The sequence below is a fragment of the Anolis carolinensis genome, chromosome 1 (genome assembly GCF_035594765.1).
Source record: "Anolis carolinensis isolate JA03-04 chromosome 1, rAnoCar3.1.pri, whole genome shotgun sequence".
In the NCBI taxonomy this organism is placed as follows: domain Eukaryota; kingdom Metazoa; phylum Chordata; class Lepidosauria; order Squamata; family Dactyloidae; genus Anolis; species Anolis carolinensis.
Genome location: NC_085841.1, coordinates 83160038 through 83186672, shown reverse-complemented (window position 1 = coordinate 83186672; position 26635 = coordinate 83160038). Strand labels below are relative to the sequence as shown.

Genomic DNA, 26635 nt, shown 5'->3' with positions numbered 1-26635 from the left:
AGATCACATTACACATATAGGCAAACATTCAATGCCTTTTAACATAGAACAAAGACAAGACAAACATAGGCTCCGAGCGGACCTTGAACTCATGATCTCCTGGTCAGAGTGATTCATTGCAGCTGGTTGCAGCTGGCTTGCTCTCCAGCCTGCGCCACAGCCTGGGCCCTATGTCAAATAATAAATAACAAGGAATAATTGGTTACTTCACTTGACCAGCTGTTGTCATTGATGATGTTCCTTTCAGAGTTGTGGAAGGCCAGGAATAAGGGTCAGTTTGTTCTTGTCCATTTATTAATGACTACAAATACCTTTACTCCTTCAGTTTCTGCTGACTTAAATGCACCTAGGGAAGGGACTGTGCCTGCAGGGGTCATCCTCATTTTAGATTTGTTCACCTGAAGGTATGAACCAATGCGCATTTTAGCAGACATATACGTGGCAACCTCCACAAGAGAAGGGGGTGTAATAATGCCTAGGGATTGGTCATTAAAGGACTGGACTGGGTGGGCAAAATACAGCTTACATGTCACATGTGGCCCTTTAGGGGCTCTTTTTGTGGCCCAGAGGTCCTCCTAATGTCACAGAGAAGTCTCTTTAAAAAAATCAGGAAGTAACATGTGCAAACCAATTGTTTAAAAGTAATGACAGAACATGAGAAGACCTCAACTAGTCCTTTCCAGTTTGTTGCTTCAGATCTTTGGAATGAGTGAATGAATCAATGAATGAGAAATCTATTAATCTTGAAGACAACGCAAATATGCTAATTATACATGTTCTTTTACTCAGCTATGCATTCACAATTGCAAAACATGAAGTTCCATGGATATTTTTCCTGCCATTATTATCTTATTAATAAATTACTAAACAAAGTCGTTTGATAAAAAATGGATGCAAATATTGTCGAAGGCTTTCATGGCTGAAATCACTGGGTTGTTGTGAGTTTTCTGGGCTGTATGGCCATGTTCCAGAAGCATTCTCTCCTGACGTTCACCCACATCTATGGCAGGCATCCTCAGAGGTTGAGGATGCCTTCCAAAGATGTGGGCAAAATGTCAGGAGAGAATGCTTCTGGAACATGGCCATACAGCCCGGAAAACTCACAACATCCCCAATGGAAGCAAATGCTGGTTTTTAACAAAATCTTTCTACCCCTTCCTTTTTTTTACAGGCTCGACTGAACTGTAAACATTGTGGGAAACCTGTTATAGATGTACGTATTGGAATGCAGTATTTCTCAGAATACAGCAACGTTCAGCAGTGTCCACACTGTGGCAACTTGGACTACCATTTTGTGAAGCCATTTTCTTCTTTTAAAGTTCTGGAGGCTTATTGACAAAAGCTTTGCCATAGTAATAGCTATTTTATGAGTATTGTTCCTTTTATTTTACATATCTTTTATAAGATCTGTTCTGTGAGGGGGTGGGGGACCTAATGTGTTTTTTCTAAGAGAAAGAAAGAGCTGCAGCTTTGTGTGATTGTGTACATGTGTTCCTATGTAGATATATGTCCTCTTGCCATGATTTCAGTGAAAGTTGGTGATGAGGCAGCACACTGTCTCTCATTCTTTACATTCATCTAAGCTGGGAGGAAAATTCCACATTTTCTCTCCCTTTTAAAAACTAGGGCAATGTTACCTGAAGACGTGGAGATGTTATGGAAAACCAGTATCTGGTTCTTAATGTCTTTTGCTAGGTAGATTTGGAGAGAGAAGAGGAAAACTTCATAGATAACTTGATGTAATGGAAAGGGATTTGTCCAACTCAGTGGAATTACCTGCAAAACTGGTTCCAGTCAGGGGGTATTCCATGATCATGTCTACCCTACTCCACTGTCTAATATAATGAGGAGGAAGTACATTGTAGGATCTCATGTTGTCATAGTCTCACCACTGCTTAATCCACAAACCTCACATTTAATGCTCAGATTCTCTGTGCATTTACTTTGCCTGGATGAGGCAGGTGATCGTACAAGTATGGTTGTAGAGACAGCACATCTATGAGATTGCCCCTCTGTATATTTCTCGCTCATATGATAAGCTTGTTTTTGTTCCCTGCTGGATTTGTTATCCTAATTCCTGGGAGCAAGATCAGGTCTTGATAGCATAAGTAGTGCTAGCTAGTACTCTTAGAGGTCCTGTTTGATGAGGTAAACCTAAACATTGACAAATGAATGTAATGCTATGTCAGAAAATGCACTGTTTAAAAATTATCTTATTTTTGCATAGTGTCTTCCTGGAGTATATATTTGATAATCACAACTACTTTCACTGACAGATCATACTGTTTCCACTAACATTGTAATTCTAGCAGTCAGGGAAGTTGCTTCTACCCAAACAAATAGCATATTTAAGCTGAGTTACTTCAGCTCTTTTGCAAGCATTTTACTTCTTTCCTGTCATGCTAAAAAAGATTATTAGCTCTGTGCAAACCTGTTTTTAAAGAGAGTGCATGCACCATAGTCCTTGTAGTTCTTTTCATTTTGGTTTTTATTCTTGCCATTCATTCCACAGTTGCAGTAAATCAGGTGCAGACTAAATGAATCATGTTGTTGCAGGTGGTTCACTTAGCTCCATTTGTGTGAATAAATTCATGTGTAATTGAAAAATCGGGAGGCTATTCCTTTACCATGATTGGAGCATCCTAAATTAAATGAAAGATTGTTGTTGTTGTTTTAAAAAGAAAAGACTGGAGTAATCTGAGACACAACCCAGTTGGTTCAACTAGTGGTGGAAGCGTACTGTCTGGGTATATTTTGTGGTCATATACAAAGAAGTATGATGGACTCAACAGAATGAGTACACATGGTAGCATGTGATCCCAAAAACTCCGTAGTGGTCACAGAGAGGGTCTTCACTCATTCTTTGAACAACAGGCTTCTGTGTTGTATCACAAACAGCTTTTGAAATTCCCTGGTGCTTCAGAAGCATGTCATTCAAAAATGAAACAAATTAAGAGCAACAAGAAGTCTAAAGTACCCTTAGTGGCAGTAGTTTTGTGTTTTTTGGATCTTGTCCAGAAATTATGTAGGGATAAAACATGGAGATAAAACTCATTTAAAACAGTTGAGTCATATTCTTTGATACCCATTTTGAATAGGTATCAATGGGCATTTAATAATTTGTTAAATTGTATAAATATAGTATTAGTTTGAGGGCTTAAAAGGCACAAAAAGATACAGAAACAAATCAGTGAGATTATATAACACTTCCAGAGTTTTATTAGTAGCATTTTGCATATGCTTTTTTAATAGAAAGAAAAGTTAATTTATCTAGAAACTTGGCAGTCTAGGTTTTTGGTTTTTTGGCACAAAGCTCTTCATTCGGTTAGCAGAAAAGAATGATTTTCATGGAATACAGGATGGCAATGTGATAATATTTCTAAAAAGGTTTAAGTAAAATCATTTTCTATAAATTAGCAGTAAGGGGAAAACAGAACATAAGATTTTCTTTAGACTGGACTGCAATGTGGGGAGAGGGATTCAGTCAACCACCCTTTTCCAGATTCTTCTTGTAGAATTGATATTGCTTTATATGGAAAACATGTAGGTGTTAACTAGATACCTGTTTATTCTGCTGAGCTAGTAACATCTCTGAGAGAGGTGGAAATTTGAGATGGAGGTGAGCCCCAATCCAAATCTCAATGAGGAGACCCAGTCAGAGTGGTCTAGTGAGTCTAGCTTGTTTTCAAGCCTTTGGTCTCAACTTGTTGCATGATTATATACCATTAAGCACTGTTATCTAATCATCCAAAACTATATTAAATAATAGAAGACTGTGCAGTTTGGAGAAGTACAGTTTATTAAACGGAGAAATTTATTTATGACAGATCTGACTCCTTCAAAGAATGCAAAAAAGGTAAAATTATAATAATACACAATGTACTGTCAGGTAAATTAGAATTCCAGCTTGATTTTCAAGTATGCCATTTCTGTTAGCACATTAATGCTAGCATAGGTGACATATTACTATATCTTTGAATTAAAATAGGACTGATTAGAACTCTTAATTTCCAAAACTATTTTTAAAATGTTTTGAATTACACCAAATAGGTCAACTGCAATTAAAGGGTTACCTTGTTTTCTGCTAATCTTCCTATTTATGTGAAAGCCCTTTCAGGTGTTATTTATATTCCACTTTGCATTCTGCCTACAGTTCTAAATTTTGCATGGATTTCAAATCATGTTGCACTGATATTTTTGCATATGGAGAAAAGAATGTTGGCAGTTCTATAATCATATATTTAACTTGTTATGGCCTGAAGGTCCTTTTGAGCTTGCATCTTTGCTTGAAAACAAATTAATTAATCATAGAAACTCTGTTCTCATTGATATGCATGCTTAGTAGGCATGCTTCAACTCTCCAAACTGCAAATAGCCCCATCATTTTGTATGCGTAACATTGCTTGTAGCTAGTTTTGAAGAAGGATGCCAATGTAGAAGCTTGGAGGAGAGGCTGAGCCATTCCTTCTTCCCCTTCACTGTGGACTACTATTGCCATAGTCTTTTGGGTATCATGGCCTTGGGTTCTATCATGGTTCCATCCTGTGGAATTTTGAGATTTGTAGTTTAGGGAGGAGTGTTCAGAATTCTCAGCCACAAAACTCTGTTGCCTCACCAATTGCAAACACCAGGATTCCCTAGAATGCAGTAAAGTGGAATCAAAGCCGTAAGTATGTACTATGAAAGGATTGATTATTATGTGCACATACCACCTGCAGGATCTTTTGTTTAGATTTCTGAGGTGTGCATGTGTGTGTATACTGGTAGAATTTCAACATCTCTGAAAGGATAAAAGTTTAGATAGATTAAGAGTTACAGACTAAACCAAGAGAGTTGTGCAGAAAAAAATGAAATGACGTGAGCAGCAAGTATCATTGGGCTTCATGTACAGTAAACAGGAATAATGTCTTGCATAGAAGAGTACTTCTTTCTTCATTAAAGAAAATGCACACAGAATTACTGGTAAATTTCACATTATGGATGTTCCTGTGCACATTGTTCTTACGACTTAACGATAGTGACAACATACTGTCATGGTGATAGGCAGCTTTGCACAGCCGCTGGCATCACGCAATTACAGCGCCTTGGTTGTTTAAAGCCACATTTCCATGTGGGCGGCATAGCTTTGTGCTCCCATTGTGCCACTTCCCCTCCTTTTAAAATAATTATAGGTGGAACAAATTTAAAATCTTTTTACAGCTAGGGGTGTGTGATAGCTGCTGCCACAGAAGCACCAAGACCTGTCATACATGGTAAGTTCCAGGACCTGAGAGTGTTATCAGAGGCTATTGACGGGCTTTGTAAAGCCACACAGTGACAACAATTCTCATTGGATAGGAGTTTGAACTACACATTGCTTACAGATAGGGATGGCTCAGTCCTGTAATCTAGAACCCCTCCTTATACCACACAGTGGAGAAGACAAAAGCATGGTATTGCTCCTTACCTGTCTCTTAATGCAACTCATTTTCTGTTGGAAGAAATGGCTGCAAGCATGCAAAGGCCCGTGAGCTACTACTTCTGGCTAGCTTACTTCTTTGCAGGTGAAGTGAAAAGCAGTGCCAACTAGGTAAAGAGCAGCATTCGAGAGAGCTGTCACAGCATTCTACCTAGAAAGTTTTCTTTCATCAGGAACTAAGACTTACTGTGAAGCCTGTGTCAGATTGTGGCCTTTGTCATTCTTTGGGATATAAAGTGAGTTGAATGGGGAGAGCAAGAACAAAGTTTGAGGCAACATGTGATTCTGTCAGTGTGTTCTCTTGATAGGAAGACATGTAGTGAGTTTATTTTCATTTCTTATTTTATTGTACGAGGTATTTGGGGCAAAGTGTTGTGAGGCTATTAGCCAGCCCTACTATGTCAGAAAAACAGCCTTTTTTCAAATGGAAAAATATCCCAACCAGTTTTGGATTGCACTTTTGCTGGGGAAAGAAGATGTACATAGTAAATGAATGTCAATGAAATTGAAAATAATTGGTTATGATGACATTTTTGTGTGGTGTTTTTTGGTTGTGATTTATCTGTATTAAAATAATAAATTGCATCCAATTGTGATTGTGTTTCTTTTGACCCAGAGTAAACAGGAGGTCACAGTGTTGTATAATACCATTATGCAGTACAGTGGTTCTCAACCTGGGGTCCCCAGATGTTTTTGGCCTACAACACCCAGAAATCCCAGCCAGTTTACCAGCTGTTAGGATTTCTGGGAGCTGAAGGCCAAAAACATCTGGGGACCCCAGATTGAGAACCATTGATATAGTACAGCCAAATATCACATTCTTTGCTTATTTGTGGTACTTTATTACAATATTCACAGTTGTTTCCATTCTTTCTCTGAACAAGTCGGGGATGGATACTTGTTTTTTGTCATCTTAAAAGTCCTGTCAAAAGTCCTTCTGAGTTACATTGGAGTGAGACCTGGTTACTGGCTTAAGATCACTCAGTGAGTTGCATTGCAGATAACATTTGATTACCCCAGCAATCCCATAGGAATCCAGGAAGCTTTATTGCAGCTTTGGCCAAAGTGGCATGAAACACTTTATTTTATAATGTACAGAATTCTCAAAATCGTTGAGGATGTCAGAATATTATAAAAACAGTGGCTGAGACCCTCCATTGATGTTCCTTTTATGAAGCATTCTTTGATCTGTGTTGGTATTCATAAAAGGTGCAAGTGATGAAATCAAAAGTTAGATGTTGTCTTTTCGCAAACACCTTCCATCCCTACCAACACTTGCACTCAAAAGTGTGTGTGTGAGAGAGTGTTTGTATGGGAGGGGTACATGTATATTGGTTCGTGTGATATATAAACAGTCTTAATTCAGAAAAAACTTCTCTATTCACAAGGCAGTGCAGATGCCATAGGAGTAGCACAATGTCACAGGTAAAAGATTATAAAAGGTAACTTGAGTATTAGCACATAGCTGGCGTTAAATTCACTGGCAACTTTTACTGATATCATAGAATCATAGAATCATAGAATAGTAGAGTTGGAAGAGACCTCATGGGCCATCCAGTCCAACCCCCTGCCAAGAAGCAGGAAATCGCATTCAAAGCACCCCCGACAGATGGCCATCCAGCCTCTGCTTAAAAGCCTCCAAGGAAGGAGCCTCCACCACAGCCCGGGGGAGAGAGTTCCACTGTCGAACAGCCCTCATAGTGAGGAAGTTCTTCCTGATGTTCAGGTGGAATCTCCTTTCCTGTAGTTTGAAGCCATTGTTCCGTGTGCTAGTCTGCAGGGCAGCAGAAAACAAGCTTGCTCCCTCCTCCCTATGACTTCCCTTCACGTATTTGTACATGGCTATCATGTCTCCTCTCAGCCTTCTCTTCTGCAGGCTAAACATGCCCAGCTCTTTAAGCCTCTCCTCATAGGGCTTGTTCTCCAGAAGAATATCAGAAGAAAAAAAATCATTGCTATATTTGCTATATGAGTCCCTGAACTTTGGCTGGTATCCATTGATGTAGGACTACATTACAAACTCATACCATATACAAAAATACTTGTTGCCTTGCACAGGGATGACGTTTATGTGATCCCGTTTATGTGACTACAATTTCCAGGATTCCTCATCATTAGCTATATTGGTAGAGCTGCTGGAATTTACGTTCAACTCCAGGAGGTTCTCATGATTCCCAGTTTACCCTCCATATCAACTACATTTTTGGCATGAGTTTCTGTTCTACTTGATTTTATTGTCTTCTTTTTAATGTAACACTCCCCTCCCCTGAACAAATTAACATGTTTGCTAAGATTATACTGTGAAGCCTCTGGTTGTGCAGTCATCTGTTATGAAACCTTTCTGTCCAGGGATCTGCACAATTATCGTAATAAGGGTCAAACAGAATGTGATGTGGGAATCCAGAATGAGTTATATATCCCATTTAGAAAATAAAGTTACTAGTCATGTGATCCAGAATTGATCCTGAATTAGCGTGGTGGTGGTAATAATTATTGACCCGAATCCTCTACCATTGACTATGTTATGTAACTTTATGTATGTTTGGCTACATAGCAGGGAAGCTAAATATCTTGTTAGTAAATTGGGAAGATGTGTAGTAGAACACCAGCAAGAGTGTCCTGATGTGTATTGGGTTCTACTGATGCACATTGGTATTCCCTAGTTGGTATCCTGATGCACAGTGAAAGCTCCCCTATTTAGTAATTGCAGTCCCTTACTGGATATGGATATTGTGGAACTGCCCAATTCTAATTCTCTGAGACATAAAACCACTTAGGATGGCATAAGTCCCCAATAAGATTCCAGTTGTTATGTTGACACATACTTTCAAGTCAGCTTGAACATAAAACTTCTCTCTGGACACATTGCTTTTCACTTTAAGTAGGTGCTCCCTTGGTTAACTGTTGAAGAAAACCATGTGAGTAACATCTGAAGACCGCTTTTGGCCACCTAATGATGATGATATAAAGATACATTGGTGCAGACATGTCCTGTGAATTAAGATGCTGGCTGGATTCCTATTTGGCAGTTACAAATTATGCATATTTATGACTGGTGTGTATTCACAATATCAACTAAAGTTCCCTAAACCCCCATTTCAGTAAGCAGCCATTGAAATTGACAGGCTTATATTCTCATGTCAGTTATGAAGCATCTACCTGACATTCCCTCCCTATCTGTGTGTACAATCTCCAGCACAAGGTGGATGTACATCGGGGATCCTTTTTCTGCTAGCTAACATGAAATTGCCCACAGGATGGGGTGAGACATTGGCGAGCCACTTCTTGACCAACAGGGAGGAATCTCCATTGATCTCAGTGGCTTCTTAGCAGTGTGTAGAGTTTGACTGGAATTCACTATGAAGAACTGTAGATATTGTGTTACATGGTATATAATAATCACATGGGATTACATTGGGTCATCCTTGTACAGAGAGTTTTAACATGTTCCTAGTTTTAAAAGAATGGGGTACAACACTGGGCTGTTTTAAATATAATCTTGCATGGCAGGAGGTTAGACTGGGTCTCTTCAGCTCTATGATTCTAAGTTTCTATGCATCCGACTAGACATTTAGGCTTCTGTTGCACTGTTTCCAGTGGAGATGGACTGGGGATGGTTAAAGAAGAGAAAGAAGCACAGTGTCAGCTGTGATTTTGCCAACTTTATACTTTGACAAGGTGCCAAAGGGCAATGAGAGTGAGAAATGATAAAATACAGCTGGACATCTGTTGGAGCGGGATGTGCTCGTATCCAGTATAGTGCTACTGCTTTATAACTTTGCAAAGTGACTGCTTTATTGCTACACAAAGAGACTGATGCACAACAGGAATTAACAAGTGGGTTCTAGTAAACACCGGGAACTCCCAATGCACATTGGTTACCATCTTTGCAATATACTTTCTGGGTTTCTTAGTGTCTCCCCCCACAAGGGCATAAAGGTTTATATTGTGCAAAAGACATGTAGATTAAGTGAAGAAGCAAATTTATTTTGTTGCACGCAGTTGATCTGGGACAGAAAAGAAGAAAGCTATTTTTGCTAGCATCGAGCCAGTGTCTCTAACAAGGGCATAATGAATAAGAAATGGAGGAGCAGACAATTAAACTTTGGGTCATGAGAGACAAATATTGATATTAATAACACTTGTATACTGACTAAGAATACAAAGATTTGCATGACTGCATTCAGTTCCCACTTGCATGACTTCCAGTTCAGTTAGTGATGGCATAAAGAAAGAGTTCTCATTTAAGGCATAGTGTATGATTTTTGGTTTATGGAGAGAGGAATAGGAGGTCAGCCTTTGAAAATAGGAAATGCACAAAATGATAAAGTATTACTATTGTTATTAAAATGTTTGAAAACTGTAAGAGAAATAAGCTTTCTGTTTTTGACATTCTACAGTCAGCACGCATTGCTTTCCATTTTTGTAGATGGCTTGGCTATTGAATTCCATTTTGTGTGACATAAAGGGTTGTACATATTGAGGGCATTTGTAATGCTTTCCTTCCTAGCTCCCAACAATGGCATCTGCTAACACCAACTATGTTACACCCTTCTGTTGAAGCTGAGAAAATAATAGGTTTCAGAGATCAAGAGCATGAATCACTTGACTGCAGAGATCAAGATATAAGACTAATTTCTGCGGATATTTCCTACTTTAAACAAGGTATGCTGTATAATTGCAAAGGGCTGTGCATTTGTAGTGCTGACACCTGGTCAAAGGTTAAAAACAAGCTGGTTTTGTTACCTAGGAAGATTCAAAATGATATTCACATTGGTGTTGAATAAAGATAGCATTCTAGTCTCAACTTCATTACTGCTGACACATGATGCTGCTTTATTTCTTTTTTGCATTCCAAATTGCATATAATCTTGCTTTTTCAAAATGTAATGGTAAATGCTGACATGGAACATGAGTAGTGTTGGAGCTCTGACACCAGTCCCAAAGCTGATGGAACTACCATTTTCTTTACCCTGTTAAGATGGTGTTTGGAACTCAACAGGAGACTTTAGCAGCACTCTGGACACCATAAAATTCCCGGATGCTATTCCCATGGGAATAGATATATTTATGTACATGTGGACTGAAATTTATGTATTGGTATCAAAGACATACAACAAAAAACTATTCTGCACATTTACATATATAAACATGTTCTCAAATTTTCTCCCTTCTTGAATTGTATAACTTTCAACATTGCACTCTATCTCTCTCTGTTGTATATACCAGTGGAAATGTTTTATATGTCTGACTTTATAGCCTTAGTCCTATCTATACAATCCATTATCCAACAGTACATGGTGCATTTGGGAAACTGTTAAATCTGATGTTCTTTCAATTTCTAGTGCTGTTCTAAAACCTGTAGATTTATAGTTGTTAATTTCTGATCCTTCAGGTACAAGACAGCAGAAAAAACACAGAAGGAAAGTCCTTTTGATTGGATAAATACAAGGGAGGAAGCAGTAGGAGAGGTGGGCAAAAAATTGGAATATATATATCCCTTTCCATTTCTAGCACTCATTTCTTCATTCACAAGGCAATCCAAGTAATGGCATAATAAAGCATAACTGAAGCAGAGATATAGTCTGCACATGTACAGAGAAAAACAACATGTATGTATGAAGGGCATTCCCTTTTCAATAACCGCAAATGCAATCTACATGATGTTTCAAGAAATTTAAGGTTTTATTGCTTAAAACAAAGGAGTGGTGATGATAGAACTGGACAAAGAAGACAGCTGTATAGTAAAGATTTGTGGCTACATATTGGTTGCTCTCTCCATACAAAATATTTTCAAGAGTAATACAATATTTCAAATGAACATCTAAGTAAATACCTCTGTAGGTTCAAGCATAAGACATCCTTCTTGTCCGGTTATGGAGACAAATCAGATTGATATCACAAGAATCCTTCAGAACATTGGCATTCTGGTGCCAGCAAAATCCCCAATGGATTTTGCAGGCAACTCCGGGCAGAAGGATCAATTTTTCTGGACCAGTACCCAGTTCTTAAACCCTTTGTATGTGGATGTGTTCCCAGCACAACTGCATACTTGCAAACTGCAGTCTCCTTTCCATTTCTGCACTTCAGGTGTGTCTGCTGAATCACGAACTTCTGGTATGGACCTGCAGTCCATTAATCATTCATTTGGCTTGTCATGTGGACTCTACTTGGGTATTGTGGTGGGACGGATTTGAAAGAAAAGAACAAGACTGAAAAAAGTTCATTTGAGTTATTGTACATCACATTTCCATGCTAGTTTTGTAAACTAGTCTGAGAAACCACCAACTGTCCCACACCCAATAATATTCTCTGCCATAAATCAGTCTATGTTTGTTTTGAGGGTTTGAGATTAATTGCCCATTGCTTAATACTGAGAGCAAGTCTAGTCTCGTTTATGCCTATGAAATAGACATGTCCTCAAACTGGTTCAACTGCCAGGATTTTTCCCAGATAAACCAGGAGTACAAATTCAGTGATGCAAAGAATTAATCAAGGAAAACAGATATCATTTATGAGATATGAGAACCACGACCTGAAGTTGTTCAAATCTCTTTTCATCTATGACCTAAGCAGATGGCCTTGGGCTAGCCATTTTTGTACCATGGAGTAGAAAAATAATCTCAACCTATTTTATTGGTTGCATGTCATCATTACTGAAACCATGTGTGTTTTACAATTTGAGCATTCTAAAAAAGGTTCATTGAGGCTGTTTCTTTTATCTGTAAAGGTGATTTTTATTTGGAACTCCCACTAAAACTTTGCTGAAGTGACAATGTTTTCCTCAGAACAGTTATCTAACAAGGGTGCAGAACATCTTACCATTCAGAGAGATTGTGGATCAGACAGGAAGCTGAGTTCAAAGGGGAGCTACTTGCTTCTGGGCAGCATGGTGTAGTTGATCAGGTCACCTTGGCATAGTGGTGGCATTCTCCTCCTGGTGATTTGTACAGCCTGGCAGAGCCATAGCTGGAGCTCGGTACCTCTAGCCTATGAGTTTGAATTTGCTTCAAGCTCATTGAGTAATTGGATCAATGAGAGTGGCCAGAATCACATGCTTCAGTCAAGTGGAGGGAGATATATAGCCCGGCTTGTGCACTTGGTCAAAAATTATCTTCCAAGTATCATCCCACCCACCCTTATTGTGGTTATTGTGTATCTTTGAAGTTTACCACATATTTGCTTTGCTATTGTCACAACTTCTGGGAAGGGTTGGCATAGACATGGATCTGGGATAGTGATTACCATTGTCTCTTAAGCATTTGTAAGGTATGGGGTTTCTTAATGGGACTCATGGTATGTGTAGTAGAAAAGAATTTTTCTCAGCTCATGGGGCAGACATTTTCCAGCACTCCCTGCTGGTGGAGGAGGACTACATCTTAGGCAGCTGTCCAAGTAGTTCCCTTTTCTGTCATTTCATGGATTCTGGCAATAGGCTGGGGTATTGGGCTCATTGATCAACAAGCAGTTTGCTTGATGCCTGAAACTGTTATATACGTACTTTGGGCTACCTTATTTACAGTTGTAACCAATAAAGTTATGGCTTTCTTTACCCATTCAAAGTTTTATGTGGTGGTGTAATTTGCAAAATGGAAGGGATCCACTCCTGACCATGCAAAAGAAAGAAACCAGTAAAACAAAGTAGTCATAGAAAGTGTATTAACTCAGTATAATAAACAAACTGTTAATAATGCAATTCAGGCTGTAATTTAATTCATTCAATTCTAAATAAAATTTCAATAGATATAGTTACGTAGGGAGCCCATTCAGCATTTCATTACATTAGTGACAAAATAATGCGATGTACTGCAAATGTTTAAGTAGTTAGAGTATAGGAGTTGAAAACAAGGCACATCAGTGAATAGCATGTACTGTATGTCTGAAAAATGACTCTATAGTAATACAACACTGGAATATGAAGGTAGGAAATACAAGCATAGATGTTCAGCTTTTGCTAAAAGGATTGGATAATGTCACAGCAATTACAGTGCCTTTTGAAAAGAAATATCCATTATACTGCAGAGCAAAAGATAAAACAGTGCAGCCATTATGAGGTTTGCTGATTCCCATATTTTCTTTGAACCCTAGACCTTTGGGAGTCCAATCATTTCTACTTTTGATAATTTTACACATTGTGTTTTTTTTGGCTTCTGGTCTGATCTTAAGAACAAAATACAAACTCTCAAAAGAAGTGCAGGACCCATCCTCTTGGGTCAGTATCACTTCTTTGAAAGTGTTTCTCATCCCAAAAACTCCTTTCATGTGTAAAGCTGACATGACTGAAAGGATTTGTTTCATATAGTTGTGGGTATTTTCCAAATATAACTGCAAGCAACCACCAGGAAAATCACACATTGCAGCTCCCGTCAGGTCAATGTATCCTCTGTCTGAAATACTAAAGATGTTGGGAATAGAATCCTGTTTGAAGTGACTAACTCTTCAATTCTCAAAAGTTAGGTGAAAAGGTGCCCTCTTGAATTCAATTCAAATATATTTGAAGCAACTTAGATAGTAAAATAAAAAGCAAACTTTTCAATTTGCTGGCTAACTCACTGGGTTATACAGTGTGTATTTTTGCATAAAGAAAAAACAATAAAAAGTATAGCCAGACACCTGTATAGCAGTTACAAATGTGTAACATGTAGTTACAATTCATGACTTCTATGTATTCACAACTCCTACATAGTTCTAGATTATGGGCTACATAAGAACCATGAAAATCTCCCAATCTTCATTTACTAGAAAGCAGTGGATGCGATTGATGGGGGTCTGTTCCTGTACCAATTAGGAAGCAGCTCGCTGCTGTTCCATCCTCCACATGTGCGACACCTCTGGCATGAAGGGGAATTTCTGCTCATTGCTGTGGCAATCATTATGGGAAGGGGTGGAAATGGTAGCAAGTAGCTTCCAGAGCAACAGACTTCCTTCAATTGCAGTGACTGCCTCCTGCTAGGTGGGCATTGTGGGTGAAGCCACAAATCTGCTTTATGATAAAAATAGGATTGAATTGATGAGAAGAAACAAAAGCAGCATCCCAGGGATATACATGCCACTGTGTGAAATTGAGTGAACATGTCTGAAAGAGATGACTTAAATATCAGACACAGAAATGATAGCACTGATAGAATTTCACTTTACGCACATAAAGAGCATTTGAGATGCCTGGTTTTGTCATACCGTGCTTTATTTTCCACCTCATTCTCTACTTTTATTAAATTTGAAACTTACTGTCATAGCTTTTTAACTTTTGATGTGTAAAGGATATTGGGTTCAGATGTCCTAAAGTATTTTATTTTGTATTTAAAATGATTTGTTGTTAAACTAGCATAAATAGCTTGTGTTTTTGGGAGTGTGCTGAATTAAAAACTTTGAAAGTAGGACTTATGCATTTTTTGAATATGCTTTTGAGGGCAGCATAGGGGTCTTGTTTTTTTGCTACACGTTAGGAAAATATTTGGCTTTAATGAAATGAAGAACTGAACGGTAAGCTGAAATGCATTGTTAAATGTTGTGAAAATTGACTTTGTGATCCTACACAGCAAATCTTTGAATACTGTTCAACCCACATAATTGGCTCCTTAAAAATGGGAGATAATGCCATTTTGGAAAAAAACATGCCATCAGTTCACTATACCATTCACTAATCAACTTCTTCCATATCAGCATCTAGTAACTTCAACACTGTCGAATCTTGAGCCTGCTGTTCAGTTGTGTCCCTTTCATGTTCTTCTGCTTTAGGCTGCATGGAAGAACTGCCTGTGTCTTGAGCCACAGGAGAAGGGACAGCTGGCTCTGAGGGACAAAGTGGACTGAGTGTTTGTAGATCTTGCGGTTCTTCAGCTATTTCTTTGTCAGAAGTTGCCATGGGTATTTCCATATGATGGGTGACCATGAAGGCAGTGGCCAGATCTTTCAGGATATTCTCATTAGTGGCAGATAGCTCAGCAGCCACTTCGCTTGTTACAGAGGAGCTTGTGGCAGCCTCCTTTTCCAAGCTAGGTTCTGCTCCACTCTGTCCTTCTCCTTCCTCTTCCTCATCTTCCTCCTTTGTTTCTTCAGGAAATTGTGCATCTTTTATTTTTTTATACAATACATTCCTTTCATCCTGCAACGCTCTGCAGAGATTCTCTAACCTTTGAATTTTCACTACAAAGCACTCATATTCCTTGGCTCGCATTGCTTTCTGTGAGAAATGAGAGAAAAAACAAATTGTTTGAAGACTGATAAGATGATAAATAGCACCAAATAATCTGAGGGGCCACATTATCCTTTCAATTTTTTTGTTTTGTTTTTGTTAAGAGCACTCTTTGAAAAGTGGTCCCAAAAGAGTGTCATTGCTTTGGTCACTCTGCCAAGTATTATAGATTTTACAGGTCCCCAGGGCCCATTCACATTAAATAGTTACAACACTGTTAATCCACTTTAACTGCCATGGTTCCATCCTATGGAACCTTGGAGTTTGTAATTTGGTAGAGGCATTGAAGGAACCCTCTGGTTGAAAATGGTAAATGACACTTCTCTACATTGCAAAATCCCAGGAATCATGGTAGTTAGTGGAATAATAATGCTATAATTTTGTAATGTGAATGGGCCCCAGAGCTTGTGATGCTCTGAGTCTTTATTTGCAACCATACATCTTTGTAGATAGCCACATTATACTGTTGCCTAATTCCTATTGCTAGCCCCAGTGAGAACAGGTCCACTTAATCAATGGGTTTACATAAGTGTTGGTTTACCATTCTGTTGTTGATTCAGTTGATCTGTTCTAGAAGGGACCAGCATTTGTTTATGTCATGGAAGATAGTATGTTTATGGGGAAGTGAATGAACATGTCATGTAGCATATACTGCCAGATACATGTGATATAAATGATAATTCCCTTCAGTCTAGTGCTCTTTCTCAATGAAAATATTATGGGTTAGTTCTAAGATCTACCCTCTATGTAGGAGTTTTAGGGGCTTAGCTTTAGGGGTATTATGATATGTTGTTTTATATTTTGCTATATTGTACTGTTCTGGGCATGGCCCCATGTAAGCCGCCCCGAGTCCCCATTGGGGAGATGGTGGCGGGGTATAAATAAAGTTTTATTATTGTTATTATTATTAGCGGGTGCCCTGGGAGAGGGGAATAGTCAACAAACTTGTGTGCATGTGCATTCAAGTGTCTTGTTGATGTATGGTGACCCCACAAATTTTATAGGGTTTTCTTAGGCAACGAATATTCAAAAGTGGTTTTGCCAGTTCATTCCTCTGAAATATAACCTAAAGCACCTGGTATTCACTGGCATTCTTTCATTTGAATATTAATCAGGGATATGGCTTGGGTCCAGATTATTTGAAGGACAGTATTTCTTTCTATGAGCCTCCTAGAAGTCTACAATCATTCTGTCCAGCCACTCTTTTTAGTGTCTGCTCTGAGACTCTGGAACCCCCTCCCTAGAGAGACCAGGGTGGCCCCATCCCTGCTTGCTTTTCGCAAGAAGCTGAAGACATTTTTGCCATCAGGCATTTGGGGGATGATGGTGGTCAGGTTGCTGGGGAGGTTGTGGGTGATAATTTTTTTTGAGATATTTCGTTTTAAAATGTAATTTTAATTCTATTTTAGGGTATTTTAACTTTTTTATCTATGATAGAGATACAGTAGAGTCTCACTTATCCAACATAAACGGGCCGGCAGAATGTTGGATAACCGAATATGTTGGATAATAAGGAGACATTAAGGAAAAGCCTATTAAACATCAAATTATGTTATGATTTTACAAATTAAGCACCAAAACATCATGTTATACAACAAATTTGGCAGAAAAAGTAGTTCAATACGCAGTAATGCTTTGTAGTAATTACTGTATTTACGAACTTAGCACCAAAATATCACGATATATTGAAAACATTGACTACAAAAATGCGTTGGATAATCCAGAACGTTGGATAAGCGAGTGTTGGATAAGTGAGACTCTACTGTATTTGTTTTTTAATTTTTGTATTTTCTTTTTTAATTTTTTTTATTGAGTTGTGTCATGACGTTGTTGTCTGCCTTGAGTCTCTATGTGGAGAAAGGAAAGATAGAAATGAAGTAAATCAGTCAATAAATAATCCTGCCTGACTTCCGGCAAAGACAGAAGTGTCTAAATCTGTTCTCAACTCTATTTTTTAAAAAACTGTACACATAATCATCAGTACAAATGAAAGACCAACTTCTTGGTTTGCACTCTATCACCACATCTTGGTATCTGAAAAATATTCTAAGCAGATATGATTTCTATAAGTGGTTAGGCTACTTCAAGACTAAGGACCCATCTACACTGCCATATAACATCCAGATTATCAGATTTGAATTGGATATGGCAGTGTAGACTTATATAATCCAGTTCCAAACAGATATTGTGGATTATCTACTTTGATAATCTGATAATCTGGATTATAAGGCGGTGTAGAAGGGGCTTTAGAGCTAACCAGGTGACTGAGAGAGTTACTATTTTGGGCAAGTGCCAAAATTGCCTGACCAACGTGGCTCTGGATTTCCTGGTTGGAGAATTCTGGGCATTGTAGTATAAAGAAATAACATTTCCAAGTTCTGGCTTTATCTTTAGCACCTGTTCTTGAATATATATTATTGTCACTTATTCCTCATGTGCACTGAGAGATTACTTTTCCTTGCTGAGAATCAACAAAAAAGTGGCTTTACAATTTATTTTCTTCAACAGATTTTGTATAAATTGAAGGTGAGCATCATTTTGCTATTCTTAAAATGACCCCAAATGGTTGGATAGGAAAGTAGGGAAAACATGACGTATACACATTCTCATTTATGAATGTTCTGTAAGTCTGGATCTCTGAGCCAACATGTTATTGCCGAAACCCGAAGTACCAAAAGTAACATTTATACCTTCTGTTTAAAATCCTCCATAATAATGGTTTCACCAAATATCTGTTAGTAAACACATTTTAAACTACATTTATGGGACTATATGTTTCAGATTTAATAAATCAGAAAATTGTTCAGGTTGCTCACCTCTTCTATCATATCCAACAAAGCTTTATTGCAGTTTTCAAACCTTGATTTCCAGGTAGCCGTGTCCTTTTCTAACTTTTTCATTTTCTTTGTCATCTGTAGAAGCAAAGGAAATGTCCCATTAGGCACATTACACTGGAACAGATCAGCCTCTTTTCTTCAACTTCTGTGCCCCACTCCTCATTTTAATGGATCTTGTATAGGACCACAGCATTTGACAGCAGTTGGAAATGTTATAGCTACGTTTTCAGGACACATATGTGAACTCATGTTCTAAATATATATGCCTGTAAAGAATCTTTGAACTTTGGCTATAGTGTAGCTTTACTAGACTTGAGTTTTTTTGGTCCCATGACCAAAAAAGTTGGGGGACTGCTTTATTAGAGAGATGAGTTGTAGATTAACTTTTTCCTAGGTACACCAGGGTTTCTTCAAAAAAACCCAACAACAATTAAATCAGAAATAATGCAGAATGTAAATCTGGAGAGGAGCAAAATAGATATATATGGGAAATACACAGGTAACAAAATCTATAAACCATACACTACAATCAGGGTCATACATGTGAATTAAACAACGTAGACACAAATAATAAATAACTGTGTGGCCTGTTGAACACTTTGGTTGGTGGAAATAAGCACAATAAACCATGTGCTGAAATTCTAAGGTCTTAATATATGTGTATGGTTTTACATTTCTCTATCTTCTAATCTATCAAGAACTCTGTGGTAAACTCTGTCTATATATTACTATCATCTGGTGTGATGCCTTCTCAGCAGTGAAAAAATCCAAATCATCGAAGAAATGAAGGAGAATGGGAGGATAAACATTTTGATCTACACCACCATGCCAAACACACAACAACAACAACAATCCCTTAAAACAAACAAGTGAATTGTCATAGTTCAAGAAGGCTTTGCAAATTGCAAATAATTGACCAGTTCATGGAGAAACAGATCCTCTGATCATTGAAAGGTTAGAATAAACAAGAGATGTTGAGCAAGTATGGTTTCTTCAGTTTTTATTTTACTAAATGAACAGAGATTGGAAAGACATGAGACCTCAACACAATATTTTCTGAGTTTGGCTGCAATAGAGCCTCTCAAATCTCACAGAAAAAGATGGTTAGTCTTGCTAGCTAGTTCCATGACATAAAAGTCTTGATCATCAAAGCTAAAAGAACCTGAAGGGAGTCTAGCAATCTGCTCTGCCCACATGGAGAGCCTCAAAAATAGATCTTAAAACTCACCTTATCCATCTCTTGCTTGAAGCTGGCAAACACTTCGTTGCTTTTTGTCAGCGTTTTCTGAAATTCCTCAAATCGTTCAGAATAGAGAGTAAGCTGTAACAACAGGAAGGAATTGGAATCAGTTCTTTATTAACAGTTTCATTATACATTAAACTTTTGTGTATAAGTCAACCTTATGTATAAGTCAAGGGCATGTTTTAGGGGCCAAAATGATGCATTTTGATATGATTCATGGATAAATTGGAGGTCATTCCACACAGAGGAGGGGAAAGTGCCAGCCTCATCTCAAAAAGGGCCAGTCACCCTTGGATGCTACCATTTTTCTACACAGGCATTCAAAAAGGCCTGTCACTACTCAACTTGGAGATGAGGACGATGCCTTTTTTGATTAAAAATTAGAAATAGTATTAACAACTATCAAAAAAGGGAACCACCCTTCTCTAAGTAGAGTGGTGAAAGGCAATAGATCAGCCTGTTCCTGGAAAACCTTTAATAAGCACCACCAACTTCCTCTGTTTTCTCCCTTGCAGTGCTGCTTCTGATCTTTTTAAAATGCTCTGGCAGGAAAATGGTAGCAGTGGCAGTGGCTGTTTGGCATTTCCTTCAAAGGAGAGCTGAAAGAGTAGAGGGGATCAGTGGTTTTTTTAAGTTCTGGGATGGACTGAGCTTGTGCCTTTTGCCACTCTAGTCGTAGAAGAGGATAGTTCCTTTTCTGATAGGAGTTAAGGAACAGTACTTACATTGACCTGTAAATACTTACACTGACCAGTACTTACATTTCTAGAGTTATACTTGAGCATATGTGGTAATATTACTAATGGTCTATCTCCAAATCTTCAAATGATTTCAGGGGAAAAAAATCAGACGAAAGACACCACACAGGCAGCATTCCTTACAATCAAGGTCCTTACAACCAAGGACTTATGAAGTATTATATGATGTTTCGAGCCTTCTTCGGGGATGGAGCCCCATCACACCACATCATGTGGCATCCAGCATAGGCCCCACCCACAACTGGGTTGGAAGCGCCCTTGAGAAGACCGTGTTGTGCCCTCATTGGCTGACGTTTTCCCTGTGTGATGGGGGAAGTGTTGCCATGCCAGAGTGGCATGCAGGACGATGGAGTCGCCCCTCATACCTGCTGTTTTGCCACACTTGCTGGCAAAACAGCACTGGGGGCGGGGTGTCCCTCGTGTGATAAGGTTGCATGTGTGCTAACAACACAACTCCCATCATTTAGTGACCTGTGGATGATGTGAGCTGAAGGATACTATATTAGAGAAGGCAGTAATAATAGAACCTGGTAAATGCTTACTGGAAGAAGGTAAATAAGAAAAATAACAGTAGATTAATGCACTTATAATTGATCACCAGTGGTTACAAATGTGTTAATTCTAGGTGTCTGTTGAATTTTACAAATATTTTGGATGTGAAGTCTTGGCTCTGCCTTTCCTCTCCTTTGCTTCAGCTCCCTCTGTTTAGATTCCCCAATAGTGTAGATGCCTCCATTTGTATTAGTTTTTGGGTAGGGCTTAAAAGTACCCCTAGAGGCCAGCTTAGTTGGTTCAGTCCATTTGCCTGCACAGAGCTTTCTTGCTAGGCCCTCCCTTCTTTCTGCATTAGAGCTTGAGTTTAGAGGCCTGAATATTGTGTGAAAATCTTAGTCTCTAGCAATTTAAACAGGCATCCTTAGCATGTATAAACTCTTCATATACCATCAGCCCCAGTGACAACAGAAGCTTGTGGTCAGCCCCAGTTTCACAAAGTAGAAGACCAAGTCCATCACTTTGCTTTAGGGGCAAAAGACTCTCCAGAATCTCAGAAAGATGACTGCATTCAGCAAACTCTCCATTTGTAATGTATTGTTTTAAGCTATTTTACAATAGTCCTGGGTGGAGTTAGCCCTTTGCTCTTCCTGTTTTCAGTAAACTTGTTTTCCCTAAAGTGCCTCTGCATGTTAAGGGTCTTGATCTTAACAGAAGGTATACAGATAGCCCCCGAGTAAAGCCAGATACCATAGTTCTCTCAAAGGCTCAGGCGTGCCATCACAGTGGATTTAACACAATTCATGCATTTTCTACAGGCAGTCCCCAAGTTATGAACAAGATAGGTTCTGCAGGTTTGTTCTTAAGTTCAATCTGTATATAAGTCAGAATCAAATGTAATTCCAGCCATATATATATGCTGTTTATACACACACATACAGTCATGCTTTGGATAGTATAGGGAAGGGCTAACACTCCTGTGGTGTTTGTCTATGCCCCTGTTCAGAAGATGTTACATCACTTTCTGTCCCTGTGATTATTGGATATTGAAAATTTGGCTTGTTGTGGAAACTAGGATTGGCAAGAAAGCTTCAATTGAGACACCTTTTCTCCATGATAATGTCATCGAGGGCACCCCAGACCCCTGCCTTTAAGCTGATCTGACAAGCTGCAGGGAGTTCCGCAGTTCCTGGATGCCAAATTGGGCTAGAAAGGATGAAATGTGCCCCAGCAGCAGCTTCAACCAGGAACTCTATCCTACCGTATGCTCTCTCTCTCATCTCCTTACCCATCTCCAACTATGTAACAAACCTCTAATAAAGATTAACCAAGTTGCAACTTCAACCTCTCCTAACTGATACATTGTGTCTCTTTTCTGCCTGAAACCGTACTAACATTACAGAAAAACCTTATCCGGGCTGCGGGAGACTGTAGGCCAACCTGGGATGCCTTCCAGGCGTCCCAGGAAGCTCAAATCCACGTTTCTCCCAACTGCGGATACTGAACCCCCATGGGCCCGGTATCCCCAGGTTGACAGATTGGCCCCATTTCGGTGTCATCTTTTTCCTGGCTGAATTCTAACATAATCTGCTATCTCGCTTTTTGCATTTTGGGCCCCTTTGCCAGGGAATAACCTTTTAAAATTTTGAGATTATATTTAAAGGGAAAACAGCTGATTGTCAAAGTCCGTGCTTCGCCGTCTCTCTCTCTCTCTCTCTCTCTCTCTCTCTCTCTCTCTCTCTCGTGGCTGGCCACTCGTCGCCCATGTGAAGCCTCTCTTCTGGAAGTTTGAAATGGTTGCCCCACGGAGCCTTCCAGGGGCAATCCAACAACTGGGCTTCAGCCCTGGGAAGGAGTTACAGTTCTCCAAGGACCAAGGGCCAGCTTCAATCCCCGTGCTGCAGGACCCCATCTTTGGCTCAGTGATTGGCTCAAGTGTGGGACGGGTGGCCAAGCCTCCTCCCAGCTGAAGCGCGCCAACCAATCACCAGGGAGCCAGGAGGAGGGTGAGAAATTTGAAAAGCAAACCTCTGTATTTCTTATAAAAATGGCATCTTTCTCTGTATCTACATGCTTTGCTTGATGAATGATTGCGGCATCGCATCCTATTCAGCTGAATCGCTAATAAATCATCTTGGTGATGCTTTTTCACTTTGGCAGAGTCTTTTTATTGGATTTTAGGGAACTAAAAATGCTGAAATCAGGCTTCTCTGAGCTCGCCTAAGTAGTGATCCCTCTTTGTTGGGGCCGCGGGGTCTCTCTCTCGCTGGGGCAGACCCTCCAAAAGTCCATCTCGGCTTCAATAACTCTTCCAGCAGTAAATTTCCCTTCCTAGGGGTAGATTCCTCTCATTTCCTGATGTTTAACTCCTGCTTTTAACTGAGTCATTTGTTTGTATATGGTTGCAGATGGCATGCTGTGATGAAGCAAAATGCAATCACATAAGGTTACCTGAATGTTTTCCACATTTCTGTATCTACTATATGAGCCATCTATGAATTAAAAATAAATACTTCACCTGGGCCTGAAGAATTGTCTCTTGTTCCTTCAACATTTTTGCCTGAAGTTTCCATTCTGCAGCTTGGTTGAGTAGCTGTTTGGAATTGAACAAGAACAAACCACAATGTAAAAGTTGTACTTTATTTTGAAGAAACTCAATTTTTCTGCTACGTGTAGAAAGCATTACATAGCATCATATCATTTGAAATGTTCAGTTGAAATCCTAGAGCCTGTAAGCTACACATACACAAGTGCTTTCCCTGTAGTTTTCAAATTGCTATGTTTTTTTCTAAACATTTTTCCTTTATCAAAAGGTGGGAAAACCCAGGGATTAAAAAACATCTTTGGGGAAATTATAGATGGGTTGTGTTCAACACTATGAAACAAAAGCCTTCAATAGCCTGAGGGCCAAGTCAGGTTTCAGGTTAGTCATTAATCCTGCAAACTATCTTGGCTTTGACACTGCTTCAAATTTCATCAGGACAGTATTGTCACATATTTCAGATGGGATGCTGTATTATAGTTGCATGTCAGATATAAAAACCAGTAACAACAAAATGGATGAGGTCAAAGGCATTTTAGCAGATAGTCAGTTATGGCTTCCTAATAAGTCTTCTTGTTCCAACCATATTGATATCCAGTAATGGATGTGTCTCTAATGCAGTTTTAAAGGTTTGATGTAAATCCTGGAGTTACTGGAAGCAAAGGCTCAAAGCATTAAGTTAAGGGAGAAAAACAAACATAAATGTATAGTCTGTGATACATTTTTTTTAAAAAAATGGGGGGGGGGTATCCACATACCAGTGCTGAGATTTTATTAATAAAATATGTAGTAGAAACAAGGAAATACACAATTCATAAAGAAAACATATTGAAGAGAATTTTTACTCAGATAGATTGGTCTTATTTGCCCCTAAAATGTCTGAAATGCCCCAAAGAATCTTGTTAAAATTCATCTGCTTGAGGCTAGGTTTAATGGAGCCTCCAAGGGATTGTCCCCTTTTTTGTGAACTTTCTCATCCAAACGTTGTTCTCTTAATTAAAGACAAGATGTAGGAAGCAACTTCTTTTGGGGGAAAAAGATCTTTAATTCAGAACAAATCTCTTATATCTGCAAGCAATATTTCTGATTGCTTTAGAAGAGCCCTCTGAGTTCAATTTCAAGACATAGGTGAACCCTCGAAACACAGACCAAGGCAAGATGCCAGTTTCAGCACTCTAAGGGCCCTTCCATGCAGCCATATAACCCAGAATATTGAGGCAGATAATCAACAATATCTGCTTTGACCTGGGTTATCTGAGTCCATACTGCCATATAATCCAGTTCAATATGGATTTTGTACAGCTGTGTAGAAGGGGCCTAAAAGTTCACCTGTGTTTTCAATGCCTGGTGCCACGGGTGTTAAAAGCATACTTCCCAGTTCTGTTCCAATTAATTCATTGTCATTCACCTTTTCATATGCCTTTAAAATGTCCCAGTTTTTCTCTCTTCCTCCCATTGTCCCTCTTTGTGCTCAGTTTATTACCACTGCTGCAAACTGTGCTGCAGAGTTTTCACTTTTGACCTTCTCTGTAGACTCAAGCAAAAGCAAATTGCTGCAGACTCTTCAGTGCCATTCAGTCATGGCAGAGACATCAAAAGGGTTCTAAACAGATGACAGGGGAATTATTAAACCCAGTGGAGGCTTCAGGTCAGGACCAAATATTCTGATGAACATAGGACTACTACAGATTGAGCACTCCTTATCTGGAAACCCAGAAATATTTTGCAATTATTCACATTGGTGGCTGAGATAGTCACACATTTGTGTATTATTTATAATATTGGCTATAAAATTACTTTCAGGCTATGTGTATTATCAAACATAAATGAATTTTGTGTTTAAACCTAAGTCCCATCTCCAAGATATCGCATGATACACATTATGCAAATATAGGTATAATAGAGTCTCGCTTATCCAACATAAACAGGCTGGCAGAACATTGGATAAGCAAAAATGTTGGATAATAAGGAGGGATTAAGGGAAAGCCTATTAAACATCAAATTACATTATGATTTTACAAATCAAGCACCAAAACATAATGTTTTATAACAAATCGACAGAAAAAGCAGTTCAATACATGGTAACGCTATGTAGTAATTACTATACTTACGAATTTAGCATCAAAACATCGCAATATATTGAAAACAGTGACTACAAAAACATGGAATACTAAAAATTGACTACAAATAAAGATAGAATTGCTGCCTAGAGAAACAGCTGTGGATCTGGGTGGAAGGCAGACTGCATTGGGTAATATAGAATGTTGGATAAGTGAAGGTTGGATAAGTAAGACTCTACTGTATTTCAAAATCTGGGGAGAAAAAAATCCAAAATCCCAAACACTTCTGGTTCCAAGCATTACAGATAAGGAATACTGTGGTGATCACACCAGATAAAGATATCTGGTGAATCACACTAGTTTGACAAGTGAAAGGCTAGCTTGACTAGGCAAGGCATCTTCATTTTTGGAAGCAGTCTGCTGTGTACTGAAATATGCAAGTCTCTCAGAGTTATATTCAGAAGGTCAGAACAAATGAACTGAGCTTCATGTCTCACTGTTTAGAAAATCAACTATACTGTGAGTCATTAACAAAACCAGGCTATAATGAAATCATTGTAGGCATGTGAATAATAGAATTGCCTGCTTCTACATTTATTCTGTGACATACACGTTTTTCATGTTGGGCCCCGTGGTGCTGTCTCACCCACTCTGTTTGGTTTCCTCAAAGCCAAAAGTTGTGAAGGAAAAATGTGCTGGCATAAAGATTAGGGGAAATTGAAAACTGAACTTCTTTCCAACAATTTTTTAAAAAGTCATATGGGGCAGGATAGTAATACTAGAATTACAGGGCTGTTGTATGTCTTTTGGGCTGTGTGGCCATGTTCCAGAAGTATTCTCTCCTGACGTTTCGCTCACATCTAAGGCAGTAATGTAATTTTCTAGTATTACATTACATTCTAGTAATGTAATACTAGAATCTGTTGTCTGAAGCACAGAGCTGAAGTAGTTGAACACAGCACTGCTGTAGGGATATATATGTACAGGCATGTGTTCATGAAAAATCTGGATGTGATCCCAGAACATAATTATATCCTCCAATTGTCCTGA

The 26635-nt window shown here is 38.8% G+C and overlaps 2 protein-coding genes across 2 annotated transcripts in view; one reads left to right on the top strand and one right to left on the bottom strand.

Moving 5' to 3' along the window:
* heca (hdc homolog, cell cycle regulator) overlaps positions 1-6043 on the top strand; it is a 33725-nt gene extending 27682 nt beyond the window's left edge. The window contains exon 4 of the mRNA XM_003223277.4: positions 1172-6043. Coding sequence (XP_003223325.2) covers positions 1172-1336 — 165 coding nt within the window. The 3' untranslated portion in view covers positions 1337-6043. The remainder of the gene's footprint in view (positions 1-1171) is intronic.
* Positions 6044-13100: 7057 nt separating this feature from the next.
* txlnb (taxilin beta) overlaps positions 13101-26635 on the bottom strand; it is a 41306-nt gene continuing 27771 nt past the window's right edge. The window contains exons 7-10 of the mRNA XM_008114498.3: positions 23502-23576; positions 19719-19811; positions 18470-18565; positions 13101-15641 (exon numbers count right to left, since the gene is read on the bottom strand). Of these exons, the coding sequence (XP_008112705.2) occupies positions 15099-15641; positions 18470-18565; positions 19719-19811; positions 23502-23576 (807 nt within the window). The 3' untranslated portion in view covers positions 13101-15098. The remainder of the gene's footprint in view (positions 15642-18469; positions 18566-19718; positions 19812-23501; positions 23577-26635) is intronic.